This window comes from Salvelinus alpinus, chromosome 6, assembly GCF_045679555.1.
Source record: "Salvelinus alpinus chromosome 6, SLU_Salpinus.1, whole genome shotgun sequence".
Lineage (NCBI taxonomy): Eukaryota > Metazoa > Chordata > Actinopteri > Salmoniformes > Salmonidae > Salvelinus > Salvelinus alpinus.
In genome coordinates, this window is record NC_092091.1 from 9,677,485 (window position 1) to 9,693,567 (window position 16,083).

A 16,083-nucleotide genomic window follows, 5' to 3' on the forward strand; every position below is an offset into this window, starting at 1 on the left:
TTGCCTACTTGTTATTTCTCCCAACCCCCAGAAAAACCATCAGCTAAAAGCGTGAGGATCCTGTGTAATCATCCTATCCTCCCACACTGATTCCAGACCTGCTTTCTTATTTGTACTTAAAGGTTATGGGTATGGTCGGTGGGGGTAAGTAACTGATCTTGATACAGGTATTGGTAGTGGTGGTCAGCTAGGGAAGAGGTCCCGACTGTACTTAGTCACGTACGTAGACGCTAGTCGTCTCCCTACTGAATTTGAAACGTGGGAAAGACTAATTAAAAAAAAAAAAATGGATAAGAAGAAGCAATGATGATGTTATTCAAGTTAAAAAATCCAGAAAAATTGTGAATCAAACCCGAAACGAGCCAGAGAACTGTCAGTGCCAGAAGAGGGGGGAACTGACCCTGATGGCAATGCCTTAGCTAGCAGCGCTGCTAATCCTGCCACCTCCACTAGCAAGTAGGCCTTCGAATCTCATCACAGACAACTTTAGCATTTTAGCTACTTTTCAACTACTTAGCATGTTAACTAACCCTTCCTCTAACCTTAAACCTAACGCCTAAATGTAACCCTAACCCCTAGCTTACGTTAGCCACCTAGCTAAAATTTGTAACATATTGTACGTTTTGCAAATTCGTATCATATAATACGAATTATAAATCGTAACATACCATACGAAATGGGTGATGGACATTCACAAATTAATACATACCATACGAAATGTAACATATCATACTAAAAGGACCAGCTCAGATTTACGTACAGAATAATACAAAATGCTCTGAGACCAGGTTGATCCACTGAAGGGACACTCAGTTCAAGAAGAAGCAAAGATATAACCCCTGGCTTGTCATGTGAAATTAAAAGCTGGGCTGTAAAACATCAAAAATTTAGTGAGCTTGGGTCTAGAAACGACTGGATGGATTAAACTAGCAAAAGATTGGGTGGAATGTACAGCAATGTCTTCTGCCTCCGATGTAAAAAAAAAAACAAAGCCCTCAAAGTTTTTTTTAACATGCCCAAAGCAAGGAGCATTTAGTGGAAGCAAGCATTGTAGACAAGGCTAAAGAGGACACACAGGTTATCGTTAACATTCAAAATTTAAAAAATAAATAAAATAGGCACTACTGACAGATTCTTCTGAACAGCCTTACAAGGAGGCTAAACATCACAGATACAGGCCCGCTCATGGCTTTGAGCAAGACATTTACTGACATGGAAAGTCATTGTGGGAGGTTTTGAAAACTAAGGTAGGAACATATTTTCCTTAATCTGAATATGAGCTTCATGTTATAGGCAGGGGGCCTATATATTCTCATGTGCTCTGCTGGAACCAACATAAAATAAGAAATCTTAAATTATATTCTGATATTGTGATGTGTGTTCTACTGTTAGTCTTAAATTATATGAAATACGGTTATTGTAAACTGAGTAAGTGTGCATATGGCAGGAGATCTGCAGTGACTTAAAAAAAAAAATGCTGTATATTGGTCTTGAAAATTAGGCTGAAAGAAATTTGGACTTGTGTAAACACCACAGCTATATTCAAGTATGTGGGCATATAGTCTATGCCCCCTCTCGCGCTGAGTGTTCCGAGTGCTTAATTTAACTAATTAAGCACTGCATACTGTACACATCGAACATAATGCAGGGTTTTTCACATATAGGCTATATTTTATTTATTTATTTAACTAAGCAAGTCAGTTAAGATCAAATAATTTTTTTACAATGACGGCCTACCAAAAGGCAAAAGGCCACCCCCGGGGACGGGGGCTGGGATTTAAAAATAAATATAGGACAAAACACACATCACGACAAGAGAGACAACACTACATAAAGAGAGACCTAAGACAACACAGCATGGTAGCAACACAACATAGTAGCAGCACATAAACATATCTATATATTTTTAATTTATTTTTTATTTCACCTTTATTTAACCAGGTAGGCTAGTTGAGAACAAGTTCTCATTTGCAACTGCGACCTGGCCAAGATAATAGATAATGGCTTGTATATAATTAAATGTCTTATAAATGGGAGTAACAGGGATTCTCACAACTCATGAGGATTATTAGGAGAGAATTGACCAGCTTTATACTAAAATATGAATTTCCAAAACAAACATTAGATATATACACCTAATGTAACAATCCTCACCTCAATATGATTGTCCTGCTTTCATTTCTATAGGAAATTATAAATATAAAAGTTGAGTAATTTTAATAAATAACATATGTATTATGTTCTATTTTGCTGATAAGCTACACTGAAGGGCTACTCCTAAACCGATCCCTTTTATGTTTGACAAATTCTATAGTATGACATCCTCCTCTGCTTACAATGACGATACCATACAAGGCATCCACACATACCGCTACTCACTATGCTTAGTAGGCTTTGGAAGTATATGAGATCAGACTTTGCTTTCCAAACCTATTTTTGAAAATAAATTTGTGTACCAGTAATGCTGAAGTGCGCCTGCGCAGGTCATATGTGTGGCGCAGCGGCGAGTGGCACAGCGGTCAAAGGCACTGCATCTCAGTGGTAGAGGAGTCACTACAGACCTTGGTTCGATTCCAGCCTGTATCACAACCGGTCGTGATAGGGAGTCCCATAGGGTGGCGCACAATTGGCCCATCGTCCGGGTTAGGTTTTGGCCGGGGTAGGCGTCATTGTAAATAAGAATTTGTTCTTAACTGATTTGCCTAGTTAAATACATACATATATCTTTTTTTTTTATCAATCATCCGGGGTTTCTGACGAGGTAGCTAGGATTCGCATTACAGTGGGTACACTCGGTTTACTCCGGTGCAGCAGCCACATATATGCTCCGTATTGAAACACGTGATCCGTCAAACCATGTCGTGAAAATAATATATTTCTTACAAACCGTTTTACCGCATACTTATGACGTTATTCAGTGGTTACATTTAGCTGCTTTTGCGATGATGGGCACGGTGGTGGTACACTGTAAATTGCATATAATATAATCCACATTCCTAGACATCAAACTAGCGCTGGAGTCAGAGTAGCTTTATCGAGTGCACTCTCGATAGAGAGAATTTGTGATGAGGCGGGAAATGGCGTCCAAAGAGCCCGTCGATGGTCTGTGGTTCTGAACACAGCTGGCAACGATAACGACGGCAAGACCTCTCTCGGTGGCCGCCCCGTTGCGGCTACCAGTGTGGACAGGCAAGCGGCAAGTTTGGTTACGAATTTATTGCACCATCGGTAAGTAACGTTAATTGTTTATGGCTGTGTCAACATGTTTTTGATTCAAACGATTGCCATATCATCAGTGAGCACCTAGCCGGCCAGCTTGGTGTAGCTAAATGCTACCAGCTAACGTGACTAGCTAGCTATATCTAGCGACAATACTAGTCATTTGATTTATTAAACCAATATTAAACTGCTGACCGATGCTATGCATGTTGTTTGGTTGGCAATCGTGAAATCAAAATGGCTAGTTGCTAATCTTAAGTGTATACCGTTAGCTAACTCTAACGTTAGCAAGTTCGCGAGCCAGACAACTATTCCGTTACTTTTATCGTTAGTCCCAATTTCGTTGGCTAGCTTAGCCATTTTACTATGTGAATACCGGTATCTCGTTTTAGAATGGCCGTAATAAAATAACTGGGTCGCTAACTGTTAAGGTTAGCTAACTAACACTGGTTACATAACAGTTAACTAGCTAATGCAATGTTCATGCCTGTCACTCGCTGTTCACGGGCTTGCACTTACAGTTTTGCTAACAACTGCTAGCTAGATACTAGCTAACACATTACTAATGTTTGGAGCCATATATAGGTGGCTTTGGTCAAGTCTCATATATTTGATTTAACGTCCTATATGACTTGGCTTGTGGAAAGGGAATTCTCGTCGTATTCTAACTAGTTACCTAGGCCTCATACTAGCAGCTAGTTAAGTTTGCCAACAACTTCAGCTAGAAAAAAAAGAAGCTTGCAGAACGAACACCGCCCACTTTTCTGGTAGTGTTCGTAAAATATCTACAAGTACTGTAGCATAGATCCCACTGTGGATATGTTATTGTGACCGTGGAGTATGTCTATAAATTAGTCGAATTTAAATCTGTATTCTGAAATATTTATAAATTACAATGACATATAATTATTAGCTTAAATATATAGTTAATTATAATTCTCAATACTCTTTTTAGATATAATCGTTTTTGGGAATACAAATGTCAAGAATATGCCTAACATCCTAACAAAGTAAAATAAACACATTGTTAGGGCTATAATAAATAAATGTGTTGTGGCTGTGTTAAAGCTCTGACTTGGCTACATGTCACCTCACTGGTTTCCTGTGTTCTCTTTGTTGTACTTGTAATATATATTGCCCCGTCTGCTTGCTGTGCTGCCACACCAGTCTTCCATGTAACGTGTAGGATGATGAGGTTGAGAGTGCGGAAAGCTTCTCAGCAGCCCAGCACCAAACCAAAACCTACTCCCAAATCCAGCCCCGGCCTTCCAGCCCCAGCCTCAGCCCCCCGCCCAGCCCAGGCCAAGAGGAAACACTGTGAGGTGGAGCCCACTGCTGTGACCAGGAGAGGCCTCAGAATGCAGAAGAATGAGACAGGCCTGTTTTCCACCATCAAGAAGTTCATCAGGGGAAATGCTGTCAAGGTGTGTTTGTGTGAACTGTTTGCAAATGCTCACATTTGGGGCAGCCGGTAGCCTAGTGGTAAGAGCGTTGGGCCAGTAACCGAAAAGTTGCTCAATCGAATCCCCGAGCTGACAAGATAAAAACCTGTCGTTCTGCCCCAGAACAAGGCAGTTAAACCCACTGTTCCCCGGGCAGGCCGTCATTGTAAATAAGAATTTGTTAACTGACTTGCCTAGTTAAATAAATGTTAAATATAAAATAAATTGCAGCACATTCCATTCATGTCATGGGATGGATGTTAGCATTTTTACACGCTTCGTGTTCAAATAATCCAAGTGACTTTGTTGAGCTTCACAATCAATTTGAGATACTTTCAAGTGATTTGGACATGATGCGGGAAAAATACTAATATCGGTCCCATGACTTGAATGGGTTTTCTACTTCAAATGCTAAAACATTAGCATTTAGAAACAGTACCAGGGAAACTAAAGCAAAGCATGGATTGCTGTCATCAAATTTTATTTGTCACATGTGCCTAATATATCGCCAGCAGCATACCACCCTGCATACCACTGCTGGCTTGCTTCTGAAGCTAAGCAGGGTTGGTCCTGGTCAATCCCTGGATGGGAGACCAGATGCTGCTGGAAGTGGTGTTGGAGGGCCAGTAGGAGGCACTCTTTCCTCTGGTCTAAAAAATATCCCAATGCCCCAGGGCAGTGATTGGGGACACTGCCCTGTATAGGGTGCCGTCTTTCGGATGGGACGTTAAACGGGTGTCCTGACTCTCTGAGGTCATTAAAGATCCCATGGCACTTATCGTAAGAGTAGGGGTGTTAACCCCGGTGTCCTGGCTAAATTCCCAATCTGGCCCTCAAACCATCATGGTCACCTAATAATCCCCAGTTTACAATTGGCTCATTCATCCCCCTCCTCTCCCCTGTAACTATTCCCCAGGTCGTTGCTGCAAATGAGAACGTGTTCTCAGTCAACTTACCTGGTAAAATAAAAAAATAAATAAAAAAAATATCAGGACCTTACAGTGAAATGCTTACTTACAAGCCCTTAACCAACAATGCAGTTCAAGAAAGAGAGTTAGGAAAATATTTGCCAAATAACCTGAAGTAAAAAAAGTAATACAATAATGAGGCTTTATACAGGGGGTACCGGTACTAAGTTAATGTGTGCAGGTTAGTCAAGGTAATTTGTACATGTAGGTATGGGGTAAAGTGACTGCATAGATTAGTGTAAAAACAGAGGGGGGGGTCAATGTTGATAGTCTGGGTGGCCATTTGATGAATGGTTCAGCAATCTTATAGCTTATCAATAGAAGCAGTTAGGAACCATTTGGTCCTAGACTTGGCACTCCGGTACTGCTTGCCGTGCGGTAGCAGAGAGAACCGTCTGTCACTGGAGTCTTTGACAATTTTTTGGGCCTTCCTCTGACACTGCGTAGTATATACAGTACCAGTCAAAAGTTTGGTCACCTACTCATTCAAGGGTTTTTCTTTATTTTTACTATTTTCTATATTGTAGAATAATAGTAAAGTCATAAACTATGAAATAACACACATAGAATCATGTAGTAATCAAGAAAGTGTTTGAAGAATATAAAATATATTTTCATTTGTTTTTTATTTTTTTATTTTATTTCACCTTTATTTAACCAGGTAGGCAAATTGAGAACGCGTTCTCATTTACAATTGCGACCTGGCCAAGATAAAGCAAAGCAGTTCGACACATACAACAACACATAGTTACACATGGAGTAAAACAAACATACAGTCAATAATACAGTGAAAATAAGTCTATATACAATATGAGCAAGTGAGATGAGATAAGGGAGGTGAAGGCAAACAAAATATATATATAAATAAATAAAAAAATATATAAAAAGGCCATGGTGGCGAAGTAAATACAATATAGCAAGTAAAAAAAAATAACACTGGAATGGTTGGTTTGCAGTGGAAGAAGGTGCAAAGTAGAGATAGAAATAATGGGGTGCAAAGGAGCAAAATAAATAAATACAGTAGGTAAAGAGGTAGTTGTTTGGGCTAAATTATAGATGGGCTATGTACAGGTGCAGTAATCTATGAGCTGCTCTGACAGCTGGTGCTTAAAGCTAGTGAGGGAGATAAGTGTTTCCAGTTTCAGAGATTTTTGTAGTTCGTTCCAGTTTAAGCAGCCAACTTTAACTTGATGACAGCTTTGCACACTCTCTTGGCATTCTCTCAACCAGCCTCACCTGGAATGCTTTTCCAACAGTCTTGATAGAGTTCCCACATATGCTGAGCACTTGCTGGCTGCTTTTCCTTCACTCTGCCGTCCAACTCATCACAAACCATCTCAATTGGGTTGAGGTTGGGTGATTGTAGAGGCCAGGTCATCTAATGCAGCAATTCATCACTCTCCTTCTTGGTCAAATAGCTCTTACACAGCCTGGGGGTGTGTTGGGTCATTGTCCTGTTGAAAAACAAATGATAGTCCCACTAAGTGCAAACCAGATGGGATGGCTTTTTGCTGCAGAATGGTATGGTAGCTATGCTGGTTAAGTGTGCCTTGAATTCTAAATAAATCACTGACAGTGTCCAGCAAAGCACCATCACACCTCCTCCTCCATGCTTCACGGTGGGAACTACACACACGGAGATCATCTGTTCACCAACTCTGCATCTCACAAAGACATGCCCTTCACTTGCAACAGATTTCACAGGCTCATCATTTGTATAAACAAAATTAAAATACAGAAGGTAACCCACTTCATTACTTTGATACACTTGATAACCCAATTGTAAAACATAATCTATGTAAACTGTCATTATTTGTTGCTTATTTTCTACTTCTTAGATGGGTATAACCTAGCCTGGTGGAACCAGCCTGATCACTGTGTTCACCATATAATGTCCAGGGTATAACCTAGCCTGGTGGAACCAGCCTGATCACTGTGTTACATATCCTAACTGCCATTGATAATAGAACAGTGACTATGTGTTCACAGAAACATGTATGGAGCCAGCACGTGGAGACTTGCAAGATAATGTGATGTGAAGTCCAGACTGACAGACAGGCTTGATACTGATGTCTCTGAATGGAAAGCGACCTGGCACTCTGTACTGATGTCTCTGAATGGAGAGAGACCTGGCACTCTGTACTGATGTCTCTGAATGGAGAGAGACCTGGCACTCTGTACTGATGTCTCTGAATGGAGAGAGACCTGGCACTCTGTACTGATCACTCTGAATGGAGAGAGACCTGGCACTCGGCATTAAACATTTTTTACTTGACAACTTTTACTTGTATTGTCTTTTTGTTATTATTGAATGGAATCAGTCAATATGGGGAAGGGCGACACCCCTTTGTATTCTGCACCAGGATCAGGGAATTCCTGTTGTGTGTATGGGACACCAAACAGGAAGGTATTACCATGTTTACCAATGTCGGCCCCATTACCACCAGAAACAATGCAGATGGGCACAGCATCTGTATCGCCTGGGAATGACAATGAAATATGCACATTGTTATATTAGCATAACACCGCTTCTATGGTGTTATGTAAAGGATGGTTTATTCTACATAGACCTGTTACTACAATTTTAAAGTTATCAAAACACTTTGTTTAGAATATCTACATTAATTCATCAATTGCATTCTTCTCATATGACTCTGTAGGCTACTGACCTATTCAAAGCTTCCTCCGGCATCTCACCATACATCTGCCTGTAGTTGTACAACTCAACCTGCAGGAGGTTTGTTTGTTGTGATTTGGGGGGATGACAGATGGGTGTGTCTTGGTGGTGGCAAGGACACACCCACATCAACCCCCCCCCCCCCCCCCCCCAAGCCAAGTCACATTTGGCTTCTGTCATGGCCGCCATCATTCCTTGAGGAGCAAGCCCCCCCCAAAAAATAGGCCAAAATCTGCAGTTGCAATGTACCTTTTTTTAAAGTTTGAATGTCGTTTTGATCTTAAAACGGTTGAAGAGGAGTAGCATCCTAAATAAAAGCTACAGGTCAGAAGGGTGCCATATTAAATGTTGCTTTCAGAAAGTCGTGACACTAACTACTAGTCCCTCTGCTTCCTTTCTGTCAGATGGAGCATGACATCCCAGCTAAGAGGAGTCGTGTTGATTGTAAAGTGGACAGCAGCAACCTGATCACGTCTTCTCCGCATCCTCCTAACAAAGCTATCCCCAGGGGCTGCAGGAGAAGCGCTAACAAACCTGGTGAGTCAAGACTTTCCTCTGGCGTAATTAATAAATAAGGCACGAGGGGGTTGTGGTATATGGCCAATATACCACGGCTAGGGGCTGTTCTTATGCACGACGCATTGCGGAGTGCCTGAATACAGCCCTTAGCCGTGGTATATTGGCCATATATCACAAACCCCCAAGGTGCCTTATTGCTATTATAAACTGGTTACCAACGTAATTAGAGCAGTAAAAATAAATGTTTTGTCAAACCAGTGGTATACGGTCTGATATACCACGGCGGTCAGCCAATCAGCATTCAGGGCTGGAACCACCCAGTTTTCTAATTTGTAATAGAGTCGTTCATAGCACTAAAAGACAAACTGTTGTCATGACGCCATCATTGTGAACATCTGCTTTTGGAAATGTTGCAATTAGTCAATTGGTCATTAATGTTCATGAGATCGAAATAACCTGTTTTGTTATAATTGTGTGGATGTTGTCGTGTCCATTGGAAGAGTTCTGGCTGTTGACCACGTGGATAACACTTCCCCTCCGCTATAAGGAGGTGGTGATCATTAATGCTCAAGAAATCGGAAATATCCTGCATTGCCATAAGCAGGTGGATTTTGCAGGTTTCATTGGAAATAGTAAAGTTCCCTTGTTTTCCCCTCAGATCCAATGACGTTGAACAGTATGCCCCTGAAGCCCAACGGTAAACTGGAGGTCCCCGTGGAGGTAGCCATCAGCCCTCCTCGCACTACTCTCCTGGGGACCATCTTCTCTCCAGTCTTCAACTTTTTCTCACCTGCAACCAAGACGGGTAACAGAATCTCCCTCAAGTCTCATCATTGTGTCTTGTGTTCTTTCTTTTTTTTTTTTACCAGGAGGACCAGTCTAAGAATGACCGGTTACAGATTAAGGCTATTGCTGGACTGAAACGCCTTTACTCAATGGAGTTTCTCCAACATGCTTTACTAGTCCATGACTTGGTGTAATCTGTCTGGGATACCAGCCCCGTGTTTCTTTTTTTACCGATCCTAAAGGAATTCTCTTATATACCTCCCTCTTCTCCACGTCACTCCTGTATATTCCCCTCGTCCAGCCAGAGGTTTTAAATGTAAAACATCTGTGGGTTACACAATTTTTTCATCCATGCTCACTCTTCTCTCGTCATTGCCTTATTCCTCTCTGTGTACGGAGTTAACGAGAGAAGATGCAAAGAATCAAAGAAAATACTTTTTGAGATTAACCCTGTGTCTCCCCGATCCAGCCACTCTTGGGTCTGACTCACCTGGGCAGGTGCTGGAGGCTGAGGAGATTGTGAAGCAGCTGGAGGTGGAGGAATTGTCCACCAGTACCCCCACATCTACAGAAGGTGTCGTCCTGTCTCCTGTTGCTCCAGTACCACCAACACCGCCGGCTCTTCTGGCTACACCAGAACCACCTGTCGAGGAAGGGGAGATGGTTACAGAAACAGATATGCCCCTTCTAACAGGTAACCATGACGATATGCCCCTTCTAACAGGTCACCCTGGTGATACGCCCCCTTCTAACGGGTCACCCTGGTGATACGCCCCCTTCTAACGGGTCACCCTGGTGATACGCCCCCTTCTAACGGGTCACCCTGGTTAAAACCCAGTGATTAGTGATGTGGAATTTTTACTTGCTGTGTTTGCTATGTTGAAATACCTGGGGGGAAAAGTAAATGCGAATAAATAAAACATGTGGATTTCTACGCCATTTAAATATGTTGTCATCCAGCTCCGGGATGCACCCCAGTCAGCTGTTACCCCCACGCCCCTCCCACGGCCCCTGCAGACGGCACCTACGAGGAGGACTGGGAAGTCTTTGATCCGTGAGTACCGCTTAGTTTATTTAGCAACCTTACCAACCAAACAACGTTTTAAATGCCTCTCTTTAAATGTCTGTGGAATAGTAAGTAGTAGAAAACGGTCGCTCATCTGTGTGTCGTCATCACCATCTAACCAACTGAAGAAAAGTATTGTGTGTGAAAAATGATTTTTTCTTTACTTGAACCAACTAAAATCTTCTGTGCCTGCTCTGTTTTCAGGTACTTCTTCATCAAACATGTGCCTCCGTTGACAGAGGAGCAGATAGCCAGGAAACCAGCACTGCCTCTCAAAACACGCAGCACACCAGAGTTCTCCTTGGTCCTAGATTTGGTGAGTAGCACATTTTTATATTTGAGTCATTAGCAGAAGCTCTTGTCTAGCCTGGGTGCCGGTCTGTTTCTGCTCTCTTTTAATATAGCCTGGGTGCCAGTCTACGACAGTTGCTGTCCCATCGGAGCACTAAGATTGGTTTCTCAAAATTCTGGGGCTTGACAATTGGAGTAGGCAGAAGAAGCACAAACCAATCTGCGACTAGCTCTCATCTCCAGCGTCTTACAATCGGTGCATTCAACTAAAGAAGGTTGAACACCCACTAACCAGAAGGTGTGTACTGTATGTGTTTTCATCAGGACGAGACGTTGGTGCACTGTAGTCTGAATGAGTTGGAGGACGCAGCCCTGACCTTCCCTGTCCTGTTCCAAGACGTCATCTACCAGGTACAGGCTGTGATACTATAGAAATCCACAGGTGTTAAGTGATTGTCAAGGGCTCTTTCTCAATTCTTCTTTCCTTGATTCTTTCCTTGTGTCCTCTCTCTCTCTCTCTCTCCTCGCTTTATTCTCAAACCACATTGTAAGAGAATATCCAAGGTCTTTTTTCCCATGGATTACTTCTATGCGTTTTGAGAAGGAGGCGAGGAGAGGGTGGACATGAGGAATCAAGGTAAGACAAATTGAGAAAAAGCATTAGGTTTTATGTGATTTGTCATGTGTTAAAATGGCCAGCTTCAGTCATCTGATTCTAGTCAGGCAGCTTAGTATCCCATTCAGGGGACCCCCACTTTTGTTAGTGTCTTATTGGTCAAGGTCAGCCAATTATCAGCAATTCTCGTTCGGCCTAGATTCCCTGTACTTCAGTTAGTGTTGGAACCCGGGAACACCGTATGGTCCGAAACGTACCCATCCTGATGAGCACTACCATCGTTTCCCCTCCGTGGACTAAATCCATGCCTTTCTGATGTTTAAGTGTACGTGCATGCGTACATGTTGGGTCCCTCTTTCACTTGTTTCTTCGCTTGGATGGTCCTCCCCTGTGGAGTCCCCTTATGCAGGGGTACTTGTCGGTGTCTTCAACATCAAATGACATAAGTGACCTGAGAGCCGGAACCTCTACTGTTCCACTGGGGAGGGATTCCGGAACACCTCCGCTGTTCCACTGGGGAGGGATTCCGGAACACCTCCGCTGTTCCACTGGGGAGGGATTCCGGAACACCTCCGCTGTTCCACTGGGGAGGGATTCCGGAACACCTCCGCTGTTCCACTGGGGAGGGATTCCGGAACACCTCCGCTGTTCCACTGGGGAGGGATTCCGGAACACCTCCGCTGTTCCACTGGGGAGGGATTCCGGAACACCTCCGCTGTTCCACTGGGGAGGGATTCCGGAACACCTCCGCTGTTCCACTGGGGAGGGATTCCCGAACACCTCCGCTGTTCCACTGGGGAGGGATTCCGGACTAGGATCACTTGGCATGATTTTAATCTCCAGCTCTGTTCCAACCAAGCGCAACAATTTGAACCAGAGTTATTGTCAGTTCTCACTGGACATGATTCTCACTTATCTGAACCATGAGTGGTCAGATGTATGTGGCTCTTCCATTAAACTCCCCTTAACCTGGACATCTGCCTCATCCTTGTTCTAACCGGACATTCTGTAGTGGTTGCTACCGGCAACTAAGGTTTCTTATTACATTGATGGTCCGTTGATTTTCTACAACCTACCCCTATTTTCCATCATGCAAAACATATTTTTCACTGAACAGGGAACGCTCTTGACATGCTATGGTTTTCATATGATTCTTTCTTCTCTGCAGGTGTATGTGCGGTTGAGGCCGTTCTTCAGAGAGTTCCTGGAACGCATGTCTCAAATTTACGAGGTGAGGTCCTATGTGTTTAATACACAGACATCAGACCACTGTAGACTAGAGTGAAAATTAATTCCTGTCTTGTTCTGTCAATTTTTTTTCCCCCACCTCTACTATCCTGATCCCACAACAGATTTAGAATCCCGGAACTTTCCCTTCTCAAAAAAAATCACTGCCGCCCCGTGCTCAATTTTGCGTGCAAAAGTATGTAGGCTATTCAATCAAATTTGTGTTTAACGCCCTTTTTACATCGGCAGATGTCACAAAGTGCTTTACAGAAAGCCAGCCTAAAACCCCAAACAGCAAGCAATGCCTGTGGCTGCGAGAATGTCAAGAGTGTACAAAGCTGTCATCAAGGCAAAGGGTGGCTACTTTGAAGAATCTCAAATATAAAATATATTTTGATTTGTTTAACACGTTCTTGGTTACTACATGATTCCATGTGTGTTATTTCATAGTTTTCATGTTTTTTTTTTAGTTTATTCTACAATGTAGAAAATAGTAAAAAAAAACAAAAAAACACTGTATTTCCACCCCTATTACTGCACTTCCCTTTCCTGTGGACTGTTGATCCTGTTCCGAACGTGACTCCCATTCCTGCCAGATTCCCGCGGGTCTAACCTCTACTGTAGACTTCACTGGGACAGACAAACAGAACGGAAATATATATACTTTTTTTTTTAATGATTCTTATGGGTTTCTTGTCGTTCACAGATCATTCTGTTCACTGCCTCTAAGAAGATGTACGCAGACAAGTTACTGAACATACTGGACCCCAAGAAACAGTTGGTCAGGTCAGCTACGTAGGGATTAATTAGGTTGTGTATAAAGCTTGTACTAATGTCCTAACACCCACCACTACACTTGACTAATCATTTGGTTATTTTTCTACCTCTCCTACAGGCATCGTTTGTTTCGTGAGCACTGTGTATGTGTTCAAGGAAACTACATCAAGGACCTAAACATTCTTGGAAGAGATCTTTCAAAAACCATAATAATCGACAATTCACCTCAAGCCTTCGCCTATCAGGTAAGCCTTCACAGTACAGCTACTCATTCTATCCCGCAGGAATCGCATACTTAAATTATATGCCCTCAATATACAATAAGTATTTTGGATAAAAGTGACGGCAAAGTGGCATATATTCATATACGATTCAAAACGTCATGGTTCTTCATCACAGCTTTCCAATGGGATTCCCATCGAGAGCTGGTTCATGGACAGGAATGATAACGAGCTTCTCAAGCTGGTTCCTTTCTTGGAGAAGCTAGTGGAGATGGTATGTACTCATTCTGGAGAAGGGGGAGAAAAACGAATGAAAATTTTTGGATGTGGATCCAACTCAAGCGACTTCCTTATGTACTCACTCAAACATTTGCCCTTGTACCTGTAAGATTGTCTGTATACGGCTTGCATAAACAGACCGGTTTCTGTTCTTTCTCTTCCTCCACGAAAGTCACCTCAGTCATTTGTCTTGGTGTACTATTTTATGCAACCTCTGCTCTCTGTTCTTACTCTCCTCCACAGAATGAGGACGTAAGGCCTTACGTCAGAGAACGGTTTCGTCTTCACGATCTCCTTCCTCTAGACTGATTTTGTGATTGGTTGAGCCAGCAGGCTAACCCATAGAAATATAGAATGTGTATTTATATTAGAATGTTCATTCTAATTCTATGGACTAGCCCTGCAGTACATGGGAGAGGGTTGCCTTCCCTTCAACACAGCGGAGATGAGGAGAATCAAGTTTAACTGACTTTAATGAGGATGTTGTTTTTAAATGGATCTCTGTCTACAACTACAACGTTTTCATTACCGATGAAAATACCAACAACAAAACACCATTACAGAGGATTTTCTTGTTACAGAAAACAACAAAACACCCATCTTTATAATTCCTGAAGCTATGTACAGTTTGAGTATTTGTATATGTTTTGTATACTCAAACTAAACTGTTATACTCAAACTAAACTGTACCCCCAGAGTAGAGCAATCCCCTTGTATTGTAAAAGGCTTCTGCCTAGACGGACCTCTTGTTTATTCTTGAAAGCAGGGCCGTGTTCGTTAGGGCACAAACGTTTTGCAACTAAGGGGTGGGGGAAAGCGTTTCTGATTGGGACAAGTCCAGGCAGAACATCTCCAATTTCGGACCGTTTTCTTCGTTTTGGTGCCTAATGAACATGACCGTGGTGACTTTCTGGGAGATGTTTCTCATCTGCAGCTACACTTTTGGACTGACTGAACTGAATGTCATGCAGTATTTGAGTGTGAGGACCTGACTGCTCCAGACTCATTTTAACAGGAATGGGCAGTCAAACCTGTATAATATACACACTCGATTACATGTGTATATATGACGTATATATATTTTTCAACTTTTCACTGTGCTTCTGATTTTACTATGCGTTCCTCTTTTAACTGACTGCTTCTTTTACATTTTTTTATTTTTTACATTTGGTGAAAAAATAGGTGATTTTTCTGTTGTCTGCCTGCAATTTTTGCACCCCAAATGGCAACCAATTCCCTAATATAGTGCACTGTTTGACCACAGCCCTATGAGTCCTATTCCCTATATAGTGCACTATACAAAAGAATAGGGTGTAATTTGGTATGCATGCTCATTTCCTAGTCTGCTTTTTAGTCCCATTTTAAGTGCAGTTATGTGGTCTCCAGCAAGGTGCGGGTTTTAAACTTATCTTTTAAGAGGAAATGTTTATGAAATCATCATGAGTATGTGTATAGGTCGTAATATTAATGTAGAATAAGGTTTCACTTGGAAGACCATTCAACAAGCCATAATGATGGCCCAGATATTAATTTAGAAAATGTATATTTGAGATTTCACCACTTTCTTTTTTTGTAAAGATGTTTAAAAATACCCTTAAGATGCTCTGTTTTTAGGGTGTGATGAAGAGTTTAAGGAGGAAGGAAGGAAGGCTTCGGAGCTCCTGCACTTTTTGTAAAAAATACTTTTAAATCCAGCCCTATGTAAAAAATCATTTTTTGTACACAAGTTATCACCTCAATTGTTATGTCCGGACTATTTTGAAATCGTAGCACCAGCAAAACGGCTAACATTTTGTTTTATCTTTTAAATCATGTTTTTCAATGCTGTTCTTAGTCTTGTGTGTGTGGAATCTCTTATGTAAGAGTCTTAAAGTTTGGCCGATAAGACTCCATGTTGTCATTGACCATCTTGGACGGTCACTTCTGTTGTACTCGGTGTTACTCAATGGTGTCCTTGATCATAAATACATTTTTATACAATTAATGAAAATGAAT

General features: G+C 41.9%; 1 protein-coding gene across 2 annotated transcripts; it reads left to right on the forward strand.

Annotated features, from left to right (window-relative positions):
• Positions 1–3,088: 3,088 nt before the first annotated feature.
• Positions 3,089–16,082, forward strand: LOC139578113 (CTD small phosphatase-like protein 2-A). 2 transcript variants are annotated; one of them, XM_071405347.1, is made up of 13 exons: positions 3,089–3,228; positions 4,387–4,643; positions 8,711–8,843; positions 9,484–9,630; positions 10,081–10,305; positions 10,572–10,665; positions 10,882–10,993; positions 11,293–11,379; positions 12,753–12,815; positions 13,518–13,597; positions 13,707–13,833; positions 13,988–14,083; positions 14,332–16,082. In XM_071405347.1, exons 2-13 carry the CDS (start codon positions 4,407–4,409, stop codon positions 14,395–14,397), a joined length of 1,467 nt encoding a protein of 488 aa, XP_071261448.1. In that variant the 5' UTR covers positions 3,089–3,228; positions 4,387–4,406; the 3' UTR covers positions 14,398–16,082. The 2 variants fall into 2 exon arrangements, with proteins under 2 accessions (XP_071261448.1, XP_071261449.1); XM_071405348.1 differs by having other exon boundaries at positions 3,097–3,228; positions 4,406–4,643.
• The last annotated feature ends 1 nt before the right edge of the window (position 16,083 follows it).

Coding starts and splice junctions, on each gene's coding strand:
- LOC139578113 (XM_071405347.1), top strand. CDS start 4,407: ATGATGAGGTTGAGAGTGCGGAAAGCTTCTCAGCAGCCCAGCACCAAA. Junction 4,644..8,710: donor TCAGGGGAAATGCTGTCAAG/GTGTGTTTGTGT, acceptor CCTTTCTGTCAG/ATGGAGCATGACATCCCAGC. Junction 10,994..11,292: donor TCTCCTTGGTCCTAGATTTG/GTGAGTAGCACA, acceptor TGTTTTCATCAG/GACGAGACGTTGGTGCACTG.